This window comes from Balaenoptera borealis (assembly GCF_965194805.1).
Source record: "Balaenoptera borealis genome assembly, chromosome: 2".
NCBI lineage: Eukaryota > Metazoa > Chordata > Mammalia > Artiodactyla > Balaenopteridae > Balaenoptera > Balaenoptera borealis.
Window position 1 is genome coordinate 178,274,144 of NC_138867.1, and position 18,871 is coordinate 178,293,014.

The 18,871-nt window shown below is 52.5% G+C and overlaps 1 protein-coding gene and 1 pseudogene across 8 annotated transcripts in view; both read left to right on the forward strand.

The window, feature by feature from the left end:
* DNMT1 (DNA methyltransferase 1) overlaps positions 1-1,642 on the forward strand; it is a 42,368-nt gene extending 40,726 nt beyond the window's left edge. For 4 of the 7 annotated variants that reach the window (XM_082380600.1, XM_082380599.1, XM_082380601.1 and 1 more), the window contains exons 39-40: positions 733-823; positions 1,285-1,457. In XM_082380600.1, coding sequence (XP_082236726.1) covers positions 733-823; positions 1,285-1,316 — 123 coding nt within the window. In that variant the 3' untranslated portion in view covers positions 1,317-1,457. Of the gene's footprint in view, positions 1-732; positions 829-1,284 lie in introns of all 7 variants that reach the window. The other 3 variants (XM_082380603.1, XM_082380604.1, XM_082380598.1) reach the window with 2 other exon arrangements.
* A 9,400-nt stretch (positions 1,643-11,042) lies between these two features.
* On the forward strand, positions 11,043-12,486 carry LOC309623261 (serine/arginine-rich splicing factor 3 pseudogene; annotated as a pseudogene). The gene has a single exon. The product of its transcript is annotated as a serine/arginine-rich splicing factor 3 pseudogene (transcript).
* The last annotated feature ends 6,385 nt before the right edge of the window (positions 12,487-18,871 follow it).

Consider the following 18,871-nt stretch of genomic DNA (forward strand, 5'->3'; position numbering starts at 1 on the left):
GGAGACCGGGGGGGAGGGGGTCGGTGGGGAGCTTGACTCGCAGTCACTTCCGAGGGGACGCTGAGCCCCCAGAGCTGGGGGCTGACTGGCCTCAGCACTCCCACGAGGGGGTGGTCAGGAAGGAGGGACCCTGTCCCTGGGGCCCAGGGCGCTCCCGGGTCAGGTGGAGTCTCCAAGTGTGTCGGGTGCCGTGGACAGCTGAGGCACGTTTAGCCCAAAGGAAAGTTCCAGCGCATTGCAGAGAGCAGACGAAATACACGGTGGTGAAAATTCACTGTTGCTAAGGGTTGAAACGAACCAATAATTCTTCCTGTTTCTCAGGGTGTTCCGTTTGGCTGTTAATGAAATGTATTTCCAAGGAAGGCAGGCATGTGGCTGAAAAGGCCAGCAGTGCCTCGGGGTCACAGCGAGACCCTCCCGTTTCGCCCCCCTCGGCCATCCTGTGCTCTGGGAGCAGAGCTCTCAGCCAGAAGTGAAACATAGTAGCTTCCATATCCGGATTCTAAGATTTTCTAAAGCCCTTTCAAGGCCCCCTTCTCTGAGTGGTGCTTGACCTGCTGGTGTTTGGGGCGGGAGGGTGGGCTGGGTGGAGGGTGTGAGCGCCATCCTGAGGGAAGGGCTTTGGAGGCCTGTGTGAGCCTGAGACCGGGGGGCCAGTGCCCGTGTCCGAGGGGAGGCTAGCGCTGACTCCAGCCGTGCCGAGCCAGACGTCGCCCTCCTTCCCTCCTGCAGGTGGGTAATGCTGTGCCACCGCCACTGGCCAAGGCCATCGGCTTGGAGATCAAGCGCTGTATGTTGGCCAGAGCACGAGAGAGCACCTCAGGTATGGTAGGGAGTGGTGGGGACAGCAGGGGTATGGCTTTAGGCTCTGAGACTGGGGCGGGTCACCCACCCTCCCTGGTGGCCTCGCGTCTCTCAGGGTTGCTCTGAGATGAGTGAGCGTGTGGGTAAGCACAGAGCACTGGGGTCCGGCACGCAGTGGACGGGTGGTCAGATCTCGGGGCGCTTGCCTCTGTCCTGCTAAGTGGGTCTGGGTCGGCTGCGCCCGCCTCAGACACTAGCCCATAACCCAGGTGGTCTGGAAACCTTTAGGGAGCACCTGAGCAGTGTTCAGTCTCTGAATGCTGATGCAGAGCTGCTGCAGGTTCTTATGAGGTGGTCCTTTAACGTCAACGCCTGGGCATTAACGTAGCTCCTGGTTCACATACCTGATGTGCTTGCCTGTTGCTTTGTGTAGCATTACATACGTTCCCTGCAATGACTCTCCCTTTTATTTCTCTTCAGTTAAAATCAAGGAGGAGACTGCTAAGGACTAGTTCTGCCCTCCAATCGCCCTTGTTTCTGGCACCAGAGATCCCCAACGTGCACTGATATTGTTGTATTTTTAACATGTCAATCTGTCAGTTCAGATGTGTTGTACACGGTGTTTGTGGCCTTGGCTGACATGAAGCTCTTCTGTGAGATTTGCTTATCGACTAATTTGACTTAGTGATGAAACTGTGCAGTACTTTGTCCGTTCTGGATTTTAAAAGTTTTTTATTATGCATTATATCAAATTTACCACTGTATGAGTGGAAATTAAGACTTTATGTAGTTTTTATATGTTGTAATATTTCTTCAAATAAATCTCTCCTATAAATCACCCTGGGTGATGACTCCTGATTTACCAGGGACTTCTGGCCGCCTCTCAGCTGAGGCTGGATGAGAGTGGGCTCCTCAGTGTCTCAGGTGACCCCGCGGAGGCCTCGTCTGAAGTTAGACGTTCCATGCGTGTTTGGGGTGGGGGTGGTGGCTCAGTTCTGGCCAGTACGATGCAAGTGGAACTTGCTGGTGCGGTTTCCCGAACGCCCTTTAAAGGAAGAGTCTTGGACTCCCCGTGGCCTTGTAGCCCTTTGGTCTGGAGCGGGCTGTGATGCCTGGCAAGGCAGCAACTGTCCTGTGACCATGAGGCCAGAAGCCCCATGCAATGGATGGTGGAGCAAAAAGAGTCACTCGTAGCCCTGGCCTGCCACCCCCAGGCAGAACCCTTATTTGCTTAAGCATCTGGGAGGTGGGCTTGCCATACTTTCAGCCTGACTCAGTCCTACTGAATTCTGAGATGAACAACCCTTTTCTTTGGTTTGTCTTTGGGAAAAGACCTGCTATAAAATGACGACAAAGCAGAAACAGACAAAGACATGTGAGTCACCAGCACACACAACCCAAAGGGCCGCTGTTAGGATGTCAAGTAACACCTGCCCCACCACCTCTACGTGTGCTTTTAGGAAAGCACTTGGTGGCACCTCAACTGTAACTGTCCACGTAAGTCACGGGTGCCTTAATCATAAGACTAAGGGACTAGGACTTCCCTGGTGGCGCAGTGGTTAAGAATCCGCCTGCCAGTGCAGGGGACACGGGTTTGATCCCTGGTCCGGGAAGATCCCACATGCCGCAGAGCAACTAAGCCCGTGCGCCACAACTACTGAGCCTGCGCTCTAGAGCCCGAAAGCCACAACTACTGAGACCTCGTGCCGCAACTACTGAAGCCTGCGCACCTAGAGCCCGTGCTCCGCAACAAGAGAAGCCACCGCAAGGAGAAGCCCGTGCACCACAACGAAGAGTAGCCCCCGCTCGCCGCAACTAGAGAAAGCCACGTGCAGCAACAAAGACCCAACGCAGCCAAATCAATCAATCAATCAATCTTAAAAAAAGACGAAGGGACTAGAGATAATTCAAATGTAAAATTTAAGCTCCTTCATGGTAATTAAGATGTTCCCTCTTCTCTTGTAAACGACACTGCACTGAACATCCTTGTATGGACTCTTCCATTGTATCCTTTAGGGAAATATGTAGAGAGCTTCCTGGATCACTGAGTATAAATGTTTTCATATTTCCCCTTCAGGTCATGTGGCTGACCTACCCCCCTGGAGAGGTTTTAATGCTTCTCCCACCAACAGTGCCACCAAGGACTTTACCCTACCCTGGCTTTTGCCTCTTCGATCCTTGTCAATGGAATAGTGAGTCTTGTTAGCATTTTTTTTTTTTTTGGCCACGTGCATGGCTTGCAGAATTAGTTCCCCGATCAGGGTTTGGACCCTGGCCCTCGGCAGTGAAAGCGCATGGGGTCCTAACCACTGGAACACCAGGGAATTCCCTTGTTAGCATTTTTTAGGAGTGATTCAACACTCCCAAGTGTCTGGTGGCCACTGGAATTTGTTCCTTATCTCCGTGGTGACACATGCTGTCACCTTCGTCCTTGCTGGGGGCTGTCCCCTGCTTGTGTTACTTTCATCTTGAGTCATCCTATCTTTGCTGTAAAGAGATTTTATTTTTTAGGGATTAGATTTATATTTGTCTGCTCTTCTAGTTTTTTAGAGCCTATTTAGAAAGGCCTTCCCCACCCCTAAATCAAACTAGTGTTTTCTTCTATATTTCTATGACATCTTAACATATGAATCATTTTTATGGGGCGGGAAATTGACATCTCAACTTATTTTTTCAACAGGTAACAAACGCACATGGTAAACACAACAGCTCGACATGGTAAAGTTCCCCCGTCAGATTTTATTTTTTAGCTATACGTTCTGCTTTTTTTTTTTTAAGCTAAAAATGCATTAAAAAGTATATTGTGAGTAGAGTGAAAAGTATGCTAAGTCTTCATTCCCAGGCCCCCTGACCAAGACACCAAATCCTTGTCTTTGCAAAGTCCTTCTGTGCCCGAGTGCAGACGTGTGTGTCTATCTTTGCTACAAATAAATGGTGGCATCGATTATAAGCGCTTTGCACTTTGAAGGTTGTTCTACCTAGGAGTGTCTCACTGGATTCCCATTGTAAACTGAGGTCTAATATGAAATGCACAAGTCCTGGGTGTGCAGCAGTTTATTCTGGTAAATGAATCAGTCTGAGGGCCGACATCCTTATCAAACTATAGAATGTTTCCATCACCCCAGAAGTCCCCTGTGTCCCTTCCCAGTTCAGTATCCCCCCTTGCCACCACCAACAGGCAAACTCTGGTCCACGTCCATCTTCATGGATGACTTTCACCTGTTGGTGCAGTGTGGGCTTCTCTGTCTGGCTGCTTTCACTCAGCCTAATCGTTTTGAGATTCACCCATGTTGCTAATGTATAATCGGTAGTTGGTCCCTCTTTCTCACTATGCAGAAGGAATGCCCTTATTTTAAACCTCATTATTCTGTGTTTTAAAGTCTTCATATAGATATTACAAGTTTCTTAACTCGATTCCTAGGTATTTAATCCTTTTATTACTAATGTATACAGGATGTTATTTTCCAAACAGTGGTCCTTTGCCTACAGAAAGATTATTGACTTCGTATTTTGTATTTATATATATATATTTTAACTTAGCCAACTTACTGAATTCCCTCATTTTTGTGATACTTTTCCAGTTGAGGTTTTCGTTTCAGGTATTCAGTATGCTACCAGGAAAAATTTGAGGATCACGTTAGCATAAGGAGTGGAAACAGTGTTCTGTGGCTCAGCCCTTGGGTCTCAGCTGGGTGGTGGGCTGTCCCTCAGGGGTGCAGTTCCAGGGGTGGCCCAGGGTATACCTGCCTGTGAGGTATACCCACCTCCATGCACCCTGAGCTCGCTGGCCTGAGCCAGGCTTGTGGACCTAGGGGGTGCTGCTGTGCTTGGGCGGGCCAGAGTGAGGGGACACTGCTGCCAGCAGCTAGTTCCTGCCACCCTGGCCGACTGGCAGGGAAATTGTTCCTTCCATCACGGTGGAAGTTGAGTCTTTTCTGGGGAGAATAGTGATTGTAGTAGATTGGCGTACATGTACTCTATTTTTGTAAATTGAAGTATAGCTGATTTACAATGTTGTGTTAATTACTGCTGTACAGCAAAGTGACTCAGTTATACATTTACATACGTTCTTTTTTTTATATATTCTTTTCCCTTATGGTTTATCACAGGATATTGAATATAGTTCTCTGTGCTATACAGTAGGACCTTGTTGTTCATCCAATCTATATATAAAAGCTTCCATCTGCTAATTCCAGCCTCCCACTCCATCCCTCCCCCAACCCCCTCCTCTTGGCAACCACAAGTCTGTTCTCTATGTCTGTGAGTCTGTTTCTGTTTCATAGATAGCTTCATTTGTGTCATATTTTAGATTCCACATATAAGTGATATCATATGGTATTTGTCTTTCTCTTTCTGATTTATTTCACTTAGCATGATAATCTCTAGTTGCATCCACGTTGCTGCAAATGGCATTATTTTGTTCTTACTTATAGCTGAGTAGTATTCCATTGTATATATGTACCACATCTTCTTTATCCATTCATCTGTTGATGGACATTTAGGTTGTTTCCATGTCTTGGCTATTGTGAATAGTGCTGCAATGAACATAGGGGTGGATGTATCTTTTTGAATTAGAGTTTTGTCCAGATATATGCCCAGGATTGCTGGATCATATGATAATTTTTTTTTAAAGATTTTTTTGATGTGGACCGTTTTTAAAGTCTTTACTGAATTTGTTACAATATTGTTTTTGTTTTATGTTTTGTTTTTTTGGCTGCAAGGCATGTGGGATCTTAGTTCCCTGACCAGGGAACGATCCCACACCCCCTGCATTGGAAGGTGAAGTCTTAACTACTGGACCTCCAAGGAAGTCCCAAATTGTAAGTAACCCCCTAGGTAATTCTATGTTTAGTTTTCTGAGGAACCTCCATACTGTTTTCCACAGTGGCTGCAGATTGGCATACATTTAATCAATGGAAATCCACTGGTGCTCAAAGCCTCATTACCGGACTTCCCTGGTGGTGCAGTGGTTAAGAATCCACCTGCCAATGCAGGGCACACGGGTTCGACCCTGGTCTGGGAACATCCCACATGCCATGGAGCAACTAAGCCCGTGCGCCACAACTACTGAGCCTGTGCTCTAGAGCCCGCAAGCCACAACTAGTGAGCCCACGTGCCACAACTACTGAAGTCCGGGCACCTAGAGCCTGTGCTCCGCAACAAGAAAAGCCACGCAATGAGAAGCACATGCACCGCAACGAAGAGTAGCCCCCGCTCGCCGCAACTAGAGAAAGCCCGTGCGCAGCAATGAAGACCCAGCGCAGCCAAAAATAAACAAATAAAATTAACAAACAAACACACACACACAAAAAAACCTCATTACCATTTGAGGTGACTATTCACAAATGCCCCCCCTTTTTTTTTTTGGCCGCACAGCACGGCTTGTGGGATCTTAGTTCCCTGACCAGGGATTGAACCCGGACCCCGGCAGTGAAAGCACTGAGTCCTAATCACTGGACCGCCAGGGAATTCCTACAAATGCCACATTTTTAAATCATTGCAGCCTTTTCCGTCTTTTCAGCAGGGACTGTGTTTCATGATAACCAGATCGTGCCTGCTGATCAGAAGAAAGCTCTATTTCCAATAGAATGGCAATTAATAAATGTAGGTGAAAGAATAGACTGAGGTAATCATTTTGTAACCCTTAATGATCTAATTTATTCAGTCAAGAATCATGACTGAGATTTAAAAAAATTTTTAAACCATCTTAACCATTTTTAAGTGTACAGTTCAATGGCACTAAGTAATTTCACATTGTGCAACTATCAGTAGCATGCATCTCCAGAAGTCTCTTCATCTTGTGAAAATGAAACTCTGTCCCCATTAAACACCAACTCCTAGGGGTGTGGAGGAGGGATGGATTGGGAGTTTGGGATTAATAGATGCAAACTACTGTATAGAGAATGGATAAACAACAAGGTCCTACTATATAGCACAGGGAACTATATTCAGTATCCTGTGTTAAACCGTAAGGGAAAAGGATATGAAAAAGAATGTATATATATGTGTAACTGAATCACTTTATACAGCAGAAATGAACAGAACATTGTAAATCAACTATACTTCAATAAAATAAAATTTTGAAGAAAGATGTGCTATGTATATACAATGGAATATTACTCAGCCATAAAAAAACGAGTGAAATGATGCCATTTCCAGCAACATGGATGGACCTAGAGATTATCATACTAAGCAAAGTCAGTCAGACTGAGAAAGACAAATACCATCTGATATCACTTACGTGTGGAATCTAAAATATGGCACAAATGAACTTACCTAAGAAACAGAAACAGACTCACAGACATAGAGAACAGACCTGTGGTCTCCAAGGAGGCGGGGGTGGGGGGTGGGGGAGGGAAGGACTGGGAGTTTGGGATTAGCAGATGCAAGCTGTGATATATAGGATGGGTAAACAACAAGGTCCTACTGTATAGAACAGGGAACTGTATTCAGTATCCTGTGATAAACCATAATGGAAAAGACGATGAAAAGGAATATGTATATGTATAACTGAGTCACTTTGCAGTACGGTAGAAATTAACACAACATTGCAAATCAACTATACTTCAATTAAGAACAAAAAACAAAAAAAAACCCCACTAACTCCTCATCCCTCCCCAACCTCAGCCCCTGGCACCCACCATTCTGCTTTCTGTCTCTCTGGATTTGACTCCTTTAGAGACCTCATATGAGTGGAATCACACAGTATTTGCTCTTTGTGACTGACTTATTTCACTGAGCATGATGTCCTCAAGGTGCATCCACATTGTAGCAAGTATCAGAAGTTCCTCCGCTCTCTTTTTTAAAATACTTCTCTTTAGGTTTTTTTTGGCCACGCCGCACAGCTTGTGGGATCTTAGTTTTCTGACCAGGGATTGAAACCGGGCCCTTAGTGGTGAGAGAACAGAGTCCTAACCGCTAGAACACCAGGGAATTCTCAGAAGTTCCTTCCTTTTTTTTTTTTTAATAGTTTTTAAAATAAATTTATTTGTTTATTTTTGGCTGCGATGGGTCTTCATTGCTGTGCATGGGCTTTCTCTAGTTGCAGTGAGCTGGGGCTACTCTTCATTGAGGTGAGTGGGCTTCTCACTGCGGTGGCTTCTCTTGTTGTGGAGCACAGGCTCTAGGTGCACGGGCTCAGTAGTTGTGGCTTGTGGGCTCTAGAGTGCAGGCTCAGCAGTTGTGGTGCACGGGCTTAGTTGCTCTGTGGCATGTGGAATCTTCCCGGACCAGAGCTCGAACATGTGTCCCCTGAATTGGCAGCCGGATTCTTACACTGCATCACCAGGGAAGTCCCTCGTTTTTAAGACTGAACAGTATTCCATTGTATGAATGGACCACATTTTGTTCATTCATCCATTCATGGACTCTGTGGTTGCTTCCACCTTTTGGCTAGTGTGAATCATGCTGCTATGAATGTGGATGTACAAATATCTGTTTGAGACCCCCCCCCTTTTTTTTTTTTAATCTTTTGGCCATGCCACATGGCATGTGGGATCTTAGTTCCCCGACCAGGGATCGAACCCGTGCTGCCTGCAATGGAAGCTTGGAGTCTTAACCACTGGACTGCCAGGGAAGTCCCGAGACCACACTTTCAATTCCCAGTAGAATTGCTGGGTCATATTTCTATTCTACAGAAATTCTATTTCTAATTTTTTGTGGACCTGTCATACTGTTTTCCACAACAGAAGGAGGGGTTTTTTGGTCTTTTTTTAGTGAAATAAATATTCAAGTCACAGCGGAAGCCCATTTGTGTGCCTCTCGGATCCCCGTCTGCTGCTTCCCCAGACACAACCACTATGAAAGTGTTGGTCTGTCTCCTTCCTGTCCAGGTTTTCCCACAGTTATCACATGTCCCTAAACTCAGTTATTCTCTGTGTGTTTAGAAACATTAGGTTAATCTATTCTACCACACATATCTATCTGCAACCTGCTTTGCTCCCTCAAGCATGTTTGCAGTTTTTAAAAAGCAAGCTATAGAAAAAAAGATGCTGAATCCCACGACAGCCAAAACAAATGGTCAGCACTTGTTTCCTCTTTTTGTGTCATGAGGAAGCCTTTCTAACACCCCATCATCACCACGGTGACCATAATCACGCACATGTGTAATGTGCCTGTCAGCTTTGTCCACACTGACATGCAATCGTTTGCAACTACCAATCAAAAACTTACACAGACATCGTCACACAACCACTGATCTACCGCTGACTATTGCAGTCCTGGTTCTGGGGCTGGGCATGCACGTAGCAATAAGACAGACCAATGCCGCCCCTGCCTGTCTCAAGAACAAGACAGGCAGCCAAACTCCACAACGAACAAGGGGATTTGAAAGAGTGAGAACTGCTACAATCAAAATAAAGCAGAGAATTGGGATGGAGGGACTCTGATCTTTGCTTTGTTCCTCTCCAGATTTTATTATTAAAATGCACAGAACTTATATGTGTAGCTGGATTTTTTTTAAGGATCTGACCCCTTTTTTTTAAGGGTAGCTGGATGTTTTACGTGTGTATTTGTCTGTGTCATCAACCGCCCAGATCAAGATGGAGAAAATTCCCATCACCTGCCTGGCACCCCTCGCAAGTGGGTCCCATCCCCATAAAGAGATGGTCACAGTTCTGATTTCTGTTACTAAGCATTAGTCTCGCCTGGTTGAGAACCTCACACCAATGGAATCATATGGTATCTATTGTTTTGTGTCTGTGACATGCATCCGTGTCACCGTGCATCAATGTCATTTGCTCCTCTTTATTGCTACGTGGTACTCCATTGTAGAGATGGAAGACAGTTTTTTGTCCGTCCATTTGTTGATGGACTTTTGAGTTGTGTTATGACCTGAACTGTGTCCCCCGGAAATTCATATGTCGAAGCCCTAACCCCCAGTACCTCCGAATGTGAGTGTATTTGGAGATAGAGTCTTTAAAGAAGTGATTGAATTAAAATGAGGTCATTAGGATTTGCAGCTGCATGGATGGACCTAGAGATTATCATACTAAGTGAAGAAAGAGAAAGAGTAATACCATAAGATATCACTTACATGTGGAATCCAAACTGTGATACAAATGAACTTACGAAACAAAAACAGACTCACAGATATAGAACACAAATTTATGGTTACCAAAGGGGGAAGGGGGTAGGGGAGGGATAAATTAGGAGTTTGGGATTAGCAGATACAAAGTACTGTATATAAAATAGATACAACAGGGTCGTATTGTATAGCACAGGGAACTATATTCAATATCCTATAATAAACCATATTATAGGATATAGTAAAACCTCCCTCCCTCCCTCCCTCTCCCTCTCTCCCTCTCCCTGTCTCTCCCTCTCTGGGAGGGAGAGAGGGGGGAGAGGGAGAGAGGGAGAGGGAGGGACAGAGAGGGAGAGGGAGGAGAGGAATCAGGGAGAAATCAGAGAAAGAACACACTATCGACATTTCTGTAAAATGACACCGGGGATCCTTACACAACCAGGAGAAAATAACACGGAGAGGCTCTTGCTCAGCTGGAGCTGGAACTGCAGACAGGGCCAAACCGCACCAGGCTGGCCACACATGTCCAGCCGCCGCCCCAGCCCCGTGAGACCGGTCACCGGGGCTCTGAATGTCTACTCCAGGGAGCTGGGGTTCACCCTCTCCCCCGGGAGGCCGGGCCAAGACAGCAGGGCCCCGGGCTGGACATACAGGGGGAAAAGCAGCCCCACAGGACAGCTTGTGCGAGCAGATTCAGCTGCCAGATTCCAGAGGCCCGGGATCACCCTGTGGCCCGTGAAACCCGGGAGCCACGTGGGTCTTGCTGCCCGGGACAGGGGCTTGGGGACCAGAAGTTAGGGCAGCAGAGGTTGGAGTGATGGACCTGAAGCACCTGCCTGGGTCAGCGTGCATCCGTGGCTGTCCCCGAAATCTAGCCGCCCAGAGGCAAACGAGGTGTCACATCTCATGCAACAGCCTGTTACACAGAACCGATGAGGATGCTCAGCCCCGTCTGAACCCCGGGCAGAGCTCACAGGCTGCTGCCCACCCGACCTGGAGTTTGCAAAACTGTCCACGGGGGCAAGACCGAAGCAAGTTTGTAAAAGGCTGAGGAACCGATCAACTGGGAAGGAGCCTGTAGAGACAGGAACTAAACGCGATGCCTGAGGCCTGGCTCGAGCCAGATGGGGCCAGAAACGTAAAGACTGCCACGGCCGGGGGGACTTCCCTGGTGGCGCAGTGGTTAAGAATCCGCCTCCCAGCCCATTTCGTGGATGACGGGTGTGAGAGAGCATCTGCGGGTGCCAGGCGGGAGGGGACCGGGAAGACCCAGCCAAGGGTGTGTGGATTTGAGCCTCCGCATTTCTAACCCGAGATCTCGAAATGCATCGTGATTCCTGTCCGTTGGAGTGTAAAGTTTATGTAGGGAATCTTGGAAACGACGGTAACACGACTGAATTGGAACGAGCTTTTGGCTATTATGGACCACTCCGAAGTGTGTGGGTTGCTAGAAACCCTACCGACTTCGCTTTAGTTGAATTTGAAGATCCCCCAGATGCAGCCGATGCTGTCCGAGAACTAGATGGGAGAACGCTATGTGGCTGCGGAGTAAGAGTGGACCTGTCGAATGGGGAAAAGAGAAGTCGGAATCGTGACCGCCTCCTTCTTGGGGTCGTCGCCCTCGACATGATTATCGGAGGAGGAGTCCTCCACCTCCCACACATCTCCAAGATGGAGAGCCTTCTCCGTCAGCCAGAGCAGGTCCCTTTCTAGATATAGGAGAAGAGAGAGATCCCTGTCCCAGGAGAGAAATCACAAGCCGTCCCGATCTTTCTCTACGTCTCCTAGCCGATCTAGGCCAAATGAAAGGAGATAGAAGACCACTTTGCAAGAGGAGTGGTGTACAGGCAGTAACTTCATTTGGCAAGAGTATGTACAGAAAATTCAAGTTTTGTTTGAGACTTCCGAAGCTTGGTGCACTTTTTAAATGTTTTAGTTGTTCACATTTGTTTGTCTCTTGGAACAGTGACACATAAAGGTGTCATTCTCTATGGTTTGAAATGGGTCATATGAGGCATGTAATACGAAGAATTGTTACCTTACAATGTTTCCTTAAGCAAAATTGAATTTGCTTTGAATTTTTAGTCCTGCCTAGACTGATAATAAAACTCTAACTCCTGCCCAGCTAAAGTGTGATGTTTAATATGATGGAAACAAAACTGGCAAACATTGAAAAGACTTTCTGTAGCTGGGATATGGTATGCAGCTGTAGTTAAGCAAGCAGTCTTTAAAAGCTGCTGTGAACACAAGCCAGCAGGTAAAAATTAAAGCTGCACCTTTACCCTAGATTAGAGGTTTAAAAATTCCACCAGTCTTCACACCGGACAAGAGGTTGTCCAGTGGGTTTAGAATCTAAGAAGTTTCAAGAAAGTTAGTTTACCTTTGCTTTAGGTCATAAGTTCCTTCTGTGATTGCTATATATGAATGCATAACTCTTTGTAATATTATTTGGAAATTTGAGACTATTCCAGATACCAATGTCCTCTGCCAGTTTAAGGGTCCATTGTAGAGCTGAACTTTGAGTTACTGTGCAAGATTTGTTTTTTCATGCTGTCATTTGTAATATGTTGTGTGAGAATCCTTGGGATTAATGTTTTGGTTACAAAAAACAAACAAAAAAAAGAATCCTCCTGCTAATGCAGGGGACAGGGGTTCGAGCCCTGGTCCGGGAAGATCCCACGTGCTGCAGAGCAACTAAGTCCGTGCGCCACAACTACTGAAGCCTGCTCTCTAGATCCTGGGAGCCACAACTACTGAAGCCCACGTGCCACAACTACTGAAGCCCGGACGCCTAGAGCCCGTGCTCCGAAACAAAAGAAGCCACCGCAATGAGAAGCCCGTAATGAAGAGGAGCCCCCGCTCGCCGCAACTAGAGAAAGCCCACGTGCAGCAACGAAGACCCAACGCAGCCAAAAATAAATAAATAAATAAATTTTTAAAAATGACCACCATCGGGATGGCTGGGGGACAGCTCCACGCTCTGCTTCCCGAGGGGGGCCTGCACCCGGGGACTCAGGAGGCGCCCTTGCTCCTGGCGACGTGTCCGGAGGCCCCGGCGCAGGAAAAGCGCACACGGCATCCACGTAGGGAGGCCGGGCCCGGGGAGCACACGGGGTCTCCCTGGTACTATTTTTGCCACTTCCCTACAGGTGTGCAGTTTTCAAAATAAAGCATTCGGGGAAGAGGGCAGAAGCTGAAAAAGCCGCCCAGGACCCAGCCCTTCAAGACCCCACGACGGGTCAGGTGGCGGAGGACCCTGTGAGGTTAAAGAAACATCACAGAGAGCGGGGGGTGGGGGGGGGTGGGGGGGTGGAGGGTGGGGGTGGGCGGGGTCTCGAGGGACAACTCCCTTCGGGGCAGAATCTCGATAGACAGACAGCCACCTTCCCCTCGGAAGGATCCAGAACCTTGGGACCCAAACACTCTGAGCGCCTCAGGAGAAGAAGGCCCTCCCGGGGGTCAGGGGCACACGGACGCCTCTCCACCACCCCGCGGGCCCGCACGCACCCAGCTCCTCGCGCGTGAATGGCAGGAAGGTCACGTCCCCGTTCAGGTTCTTGTTGAAGTCGAGGCACAGGAGACTCAGTTTCTTCTTGATGCTCTTGATTTTCTGAAGGAAGAAGACGGCCGTAAAATCGGGGGGCGGGGGCACGGAGGGGGGTTCAGGGAGAAGAGGCGGATGAGGCGGACGAGAGGAGGGAGATGGGAAAGAAAGGGTCTAGGGTCCTAACTGTTAAGACCCTCCTCAGGAGTTAACCCAAGGTGACAGCCTAAGCTTCAGCCATTTCAACGGAGCTAAGTTTCTGTCTCTTCAGGGTCTATCTGGTTTGCAGAAACAGGGAGAAATAGACCAGCCTGGGGGAGGGAGCGACGTGGGGCGCAGAGGAAGGTGCCGGTTCCCCGGGGCCCCTGCCGGGCCAGCAGCAGGCGGGGCGCCTCGAGGACCTGCCCAGGCTGCGCCCCCTGACCGGCCCAGGACTCAGCGCGCCCGGCCCCGCTCCCGGGCTGAGCAGACGTGCCTGTCCGAGGACAGGAGGGGCGCTGGGGGAGCGTGCCCGCTGGCTCTGCCAGGCGCAGGGGCTCGTCGGGCACACCTGGCTCAGAAGCAGCCCGAGGGACGCCGGGCCTCTGCGGGCAGCAGGCGCCGTGCCAGGCACTGGCCTCCCTGCAGCCTCACGGCCCCACCGGCCACGACTGGGCAGGAGCACAGGGCGCCCTGGGAGGGTGGGGCGGCACTCAGGACCCCGCCCCGCGCCAGCAGGCCGCCTCTCCTGGGCGCCCCCCTCCATGGGCGTCCCCGTGGTCCCTCCGGCCAGTGGTTCTCAAGTGTCAAGGCCGTCTGCGCAGCCCCAATGTCCACACTCTCACCTCCCCCAGCCTCGAAGCTCCATGTGCCCGCCGCTCCGGAGGACTTCGGGGCCCACGTGCCCGGGCGCCACCCTGGATGCCGGAGTCCCACAGTCCTCTGAGTCCCGGTTTCCTCCACCGCAAGGCACAGCACCGGCCGAAGCGGGACAGCGTTTGTGCTGAGGAACAAGAACTGTCGCTGAGCCCTGGGTCGGGCCTGGTACCCGCGTTCACCGCGTCTGTCACTTTCTGACGCAAACCAGCCAGCACAGGGCTGCACCCCAGCCCCTTCTGTATGGGGCTCCCACACTCGGGGCCACCGTCCCCCTGCCCTCATCACCCCGGAGAGGCCCGGAGCCCCGGGCTCATTCTAGCCAATCCTGAGCCTGCTCCTTCCCGGGGACCCACACCTCAGGCTCCAGTCCCCAGCCACCCCTCCCCTCATTCCTGCCGAACCCTCGTGCTCCTGGGAGGCCCTAGGGGACAAGGCGTGCCCCTGCCCAGAACCATGAGTGACAAGCTCTTTCCTCATCTGCTGGCCTCACTGTTCTCTGTCCTCCACACAAACCGACTCGGTCAGCCCTCACGACCACCTGTGAGGGGGTCCTCGGGTCACGCACGTTGCAGAGGGTGAACAGGGACAATGGGGTCCAGTGACCGGCCTCCGGGGACCCAGCCAGTTGGTGGCAGAGCTGCGTCTGATCCCGGCCATCAAGATGCGTGTAGCCACGGCGCCCCACGCCACGCACCGAGGTGACGCGCTCGACCATGGGTGGCTCGCCATGCCCGCCCCCCTCCCCACCCCACGGGGCTGCCTCCCAGGAGGGGCCGGGCTGCCCATCGCCCGCCCGTCCAGGGTGCCGCAGGGACCCCGTCCTGCTGGACCAGGAGCGGGAAGAGCTGAGGGCTCTGGGGTCCATGCTGGGGGCAGAGGGGTGTCAGGCAGCTGGGAGGACCTGAAGGGACAGGCCCCGGGGGGTGGGCCCACTGGGACCCGCGGGGCCCCAGGGCTCAGCCAAGAGAGGAGGGAGGGGGTGAAGGCGGACGCCACGCTCGTCAGCCTCCCGTGGCCCCCAGCCTCCGTGCAGGAGGAAGGAGACGGGGCCGGGCGCTGGCTCTGTGTCCAGGCCGTGCTTTCCAGCCGGGCGGTCCAGGCGCCCCCTTCCCTTCCCTCGGCCCGGCCGCACCTGTGTTGGCCTGCCGGGACTTGATGAGCTTGTCCAGCAGCTCCTGGGGGACGACGCTGCCCGTGCGGTAGTGCTGGGACATCCTGAGCAGCGGCTCCACCTCCCACACCCAGTTCTCCAGCATCTGTGAAGGTGCCTCCACGAAGTCCCGCTCCACGTTCGTCCCGCTGAACATGGCGAACTCGGCCTGCAAAGCGGCCTGTGGAGCTGCAGGAGGGCCCACCCTGGACCCCAGACCTGCCCGGGACACAGTGAGGCAGAGAGCCAGGCGACCTGCGGGTCACCGCGCCCCCTGCCCACCCACGGAGCCAACACTCTCCAGCCAAAGCCCCGCGCCCAGGAGGCAAAGGCGCAGACACAGAGGATCCGGATGGCGGCCGTTGGCAGGTGCTCGTCGTTCCTCTCTTGTGCCTGAAACTCTTGCTGAAGACACGGCGCCTGACACAGTGCGGCTGGAACCCAGGCCTGGCAGGTGTGGGTCCATACGAGCCCAGTGACCCTGGCATGTCCTTCCCAGGCCCCAGGGAGCAGGGCAGACGCTGCCTCCTCACTCCTGGGTCACTCGACCCCCAACTTCCGGTTCCAGCCCCCAATTGCAAACAAGCGTCCTTCTCACGGTCTGCTGAATGCCCCGATGTGTGCATTTTTGTGTTTTCGGGGTGATTTCTCTGCTCAACACGGCTCCGAACATAGAGCTGAAGTGTTGGCCGGTGTCTCAAGTGCAGGAGGGCGGTGATGTGCTCACGGGGACAGTGCGTGTGTTAGATGAGCTTCCTTTAGGTGAGGGTTACAGCCCCGCAGTGAGTGAATCAACAACTGCTATCAGACCAGGTGTCTCTAAACAGAAACGCACATCACATGTGGCTGCGTGGGGATCGGTGGCGACAACGTGGTGACAGAGGGTGACCCCCAGCCTCACACCACAGAAAACACTCCACCACAGTGGACAACAACAAAATGAAAAGCTTGACTACACAACTTCTCGGCAGAAAAGTTAGAAGAAACTCTTAGTGCCTCGGGTTAGAGAAGGATTTCTTCCATAGGACACAAAACGTGCAAGAAAACAGTGAATAGACTGAAATTCAAAGTCAAAACCTTCTGCTCATAAACATACTAGTAATAAGAGGTCCCTCCACACACGGGGACGTCCCTCAGCCACGCAGAGGGGTGAAGCCCTGACACTCGCTGCCACGTGGATGCACCCTGAGAACACGATGCTCAGTGAGAGAAGTCAGACACAGAAGGACACACAGGGTGTGACCCCACTGAGGGGAAACGTCCAGAACAGGTAGATCCACAGAGTCAGACAGTGGGTTCCCATTTGTCAGGGGCTGACGAGGGGAAGGAGTGATAGCTAAGGGCATGTGGGACATCTTTGGGGTGATGGAGATGTTCCAAAACAGGGCAGTAGTGACGGCTGCACAGCTCAGTAAAGTGTCCCCACGCGCTCCGGTGCAGCCTGTGAGAGCATCGCTCTCAGGACGAAGGGCTGACCGCAGGAAGACTGAACGAGCACTGGGTCCGGGGCCCAGACGCTCAGCTGGGGGCCCCCCCGTGGGGAAGTCACTGGGACTTGCTGAGCCTCCACGGAGACTGGCAGTAGCCCCAGGGCCTCACAGGGCACGGCGTTCCCGGCCCCAGAGCCTTCCCTCTGGTTCTCATCACCGGCTGTCACCAGACCTGCAGGCAACGTTCCTTTCTTTTGTCTTTTTTAAAGGCAACTCTTGAGTACATGTATTTAACATGTAGGGAACCAGTCCTGACACCTTGATCTGGAGCTTCCAGCCTCCAGAGCCTCGAGGACATCCATTTCCATTGTTTATGCACCCAGTGAGTGGGGTTTGATGATGGAAGCTGACCCCCAGGGCGTCGCCACGTGCGGGGTGACGTCAGCGGAAGAATCCCGTGGTGAGGGTCTGCCTGAGGACCACGCGCGCGCCCGGGCCCTCCCCACCCCCCTAACTGCAGCCCTACGCCCGCACCCACCTGGGAGCAGAGCTGGTGCATCACGTGCCCGAACTCGTGGAAGTAGGTCTCCAGCTCATCGTGCTGCAGCAGGGAGGGCGGGTCAGGCGGGGGCTTGGTGAAGTTGGCCACCATGGCCGCGATGGCGATCTGGCGCCTCCCATCCTGCCGCAGGCAGCCCAGCTGCAGGCCGAAGCAGGCCGCGTGCCCGGACTTCCGTTTCCTGGGGAGGGACGCGGGGTGAGGCCCAGCTTCCGCAGAGGAGCCCCTGCCCACGGTCGACAGGTTCCCGCACGCACGCACGCACCGAGGGTAGAGGTCCAGGTAGAACTTTCCGATGGATGACCTTGCCCGAGGCCGCGTCCTGGACCGTGTAGAGCCTCACATCTTCGTGACACATGTTGGCGCCCTTCTCCAGGTCGAAGGTCAGCCCCAGCAGCTCCTGGGAGATGCCCAGCCGCCCGCGCGTGACCACCTGCATGGGGAAGGACTCACTGAGCAGGTACTGGTCCACGCGGTAGCGCGTCTCCTCCTCCTGGTTCATGTAGTAGCGCAGGTCCCAGGCGTTGATGGGCCCGTCAGAGTGCAGGCCCCGCCTCTTGCACTCGGCCTTCTTTAGCTCCAGGGTCACGGCCGCTCCTGCTCCCTGAGGGGCTTCAGCTTCTGGGCCAGCTCATCTGCGGGCGGAGGGGAGAGGCTCGGCTACGTCCCTGTGGCGGCCCCCCAGCCGCTCCCCACCCTGCGCCCCTCGAGGCAGAATGAAGGGTCCGGGAAGGTGACCCCCAAGGGCTGACACAGTGGGGTCTCAGGCAGCGCCACGTCCAGTCAAGGTCCGCCTGACGCCCTCCCCACTGGGCCCCAGGGGGAGGCGGGGTTACCTAGGAGAGTGGCCACCACCTGGCTGGTCTTGGCCATGTTCATCTCCTGCACGGAGTCGGCACGCGTGCTGAACCCAAGCAGGTGGGACTTCTGGGCCTGCAGCCTCACCAGCTCCCCGAGGATCGTGCAGTTCTCCTGGAACCCAGAGACGGCCGGCGCTGGGGACCGTGGGCCATGCCCTCCCCACGGGCCCCGGGCCAGGTCTCTGCGGGCGGGCAGGGCTCTCAGGCCACTGGCGGGCACAGCCAATCCCCCTCCCTCCTCCTCCTGGCCTGGATTTCTAGACACTTTGGTGCTGTCCTAACACGTGGTCTTTATGAACACAGGTCCTTTTGGAACCAGAAATGGTGGAAACCGTGATGGGCTCTAAGGCCAAGGGCAGGAAGAAATGCGGCCAGGCTCTCCAGGAGCCACCCAGGGGCCTCCCCGGGCTCAACAATACAAACTCGGCTGCCGTGCAGACAGCAGCTCATCCCCACGGCGCCCGAACACCCAGACCCTGGACGGCGAGAGGCCTGTTGCTGCAGGTGGCCCGTGGCTGGCTGGTGAGGCCCGGCCCCAGGCGTACGCCACCTTCTCCGGGGCCACCTCTCCGGTTCTGCGGTGGGGTTCTCCTGGAAGCCGCCAGTCACCACAGGACCAACGTGGCCTGTCTGCAGCCCAA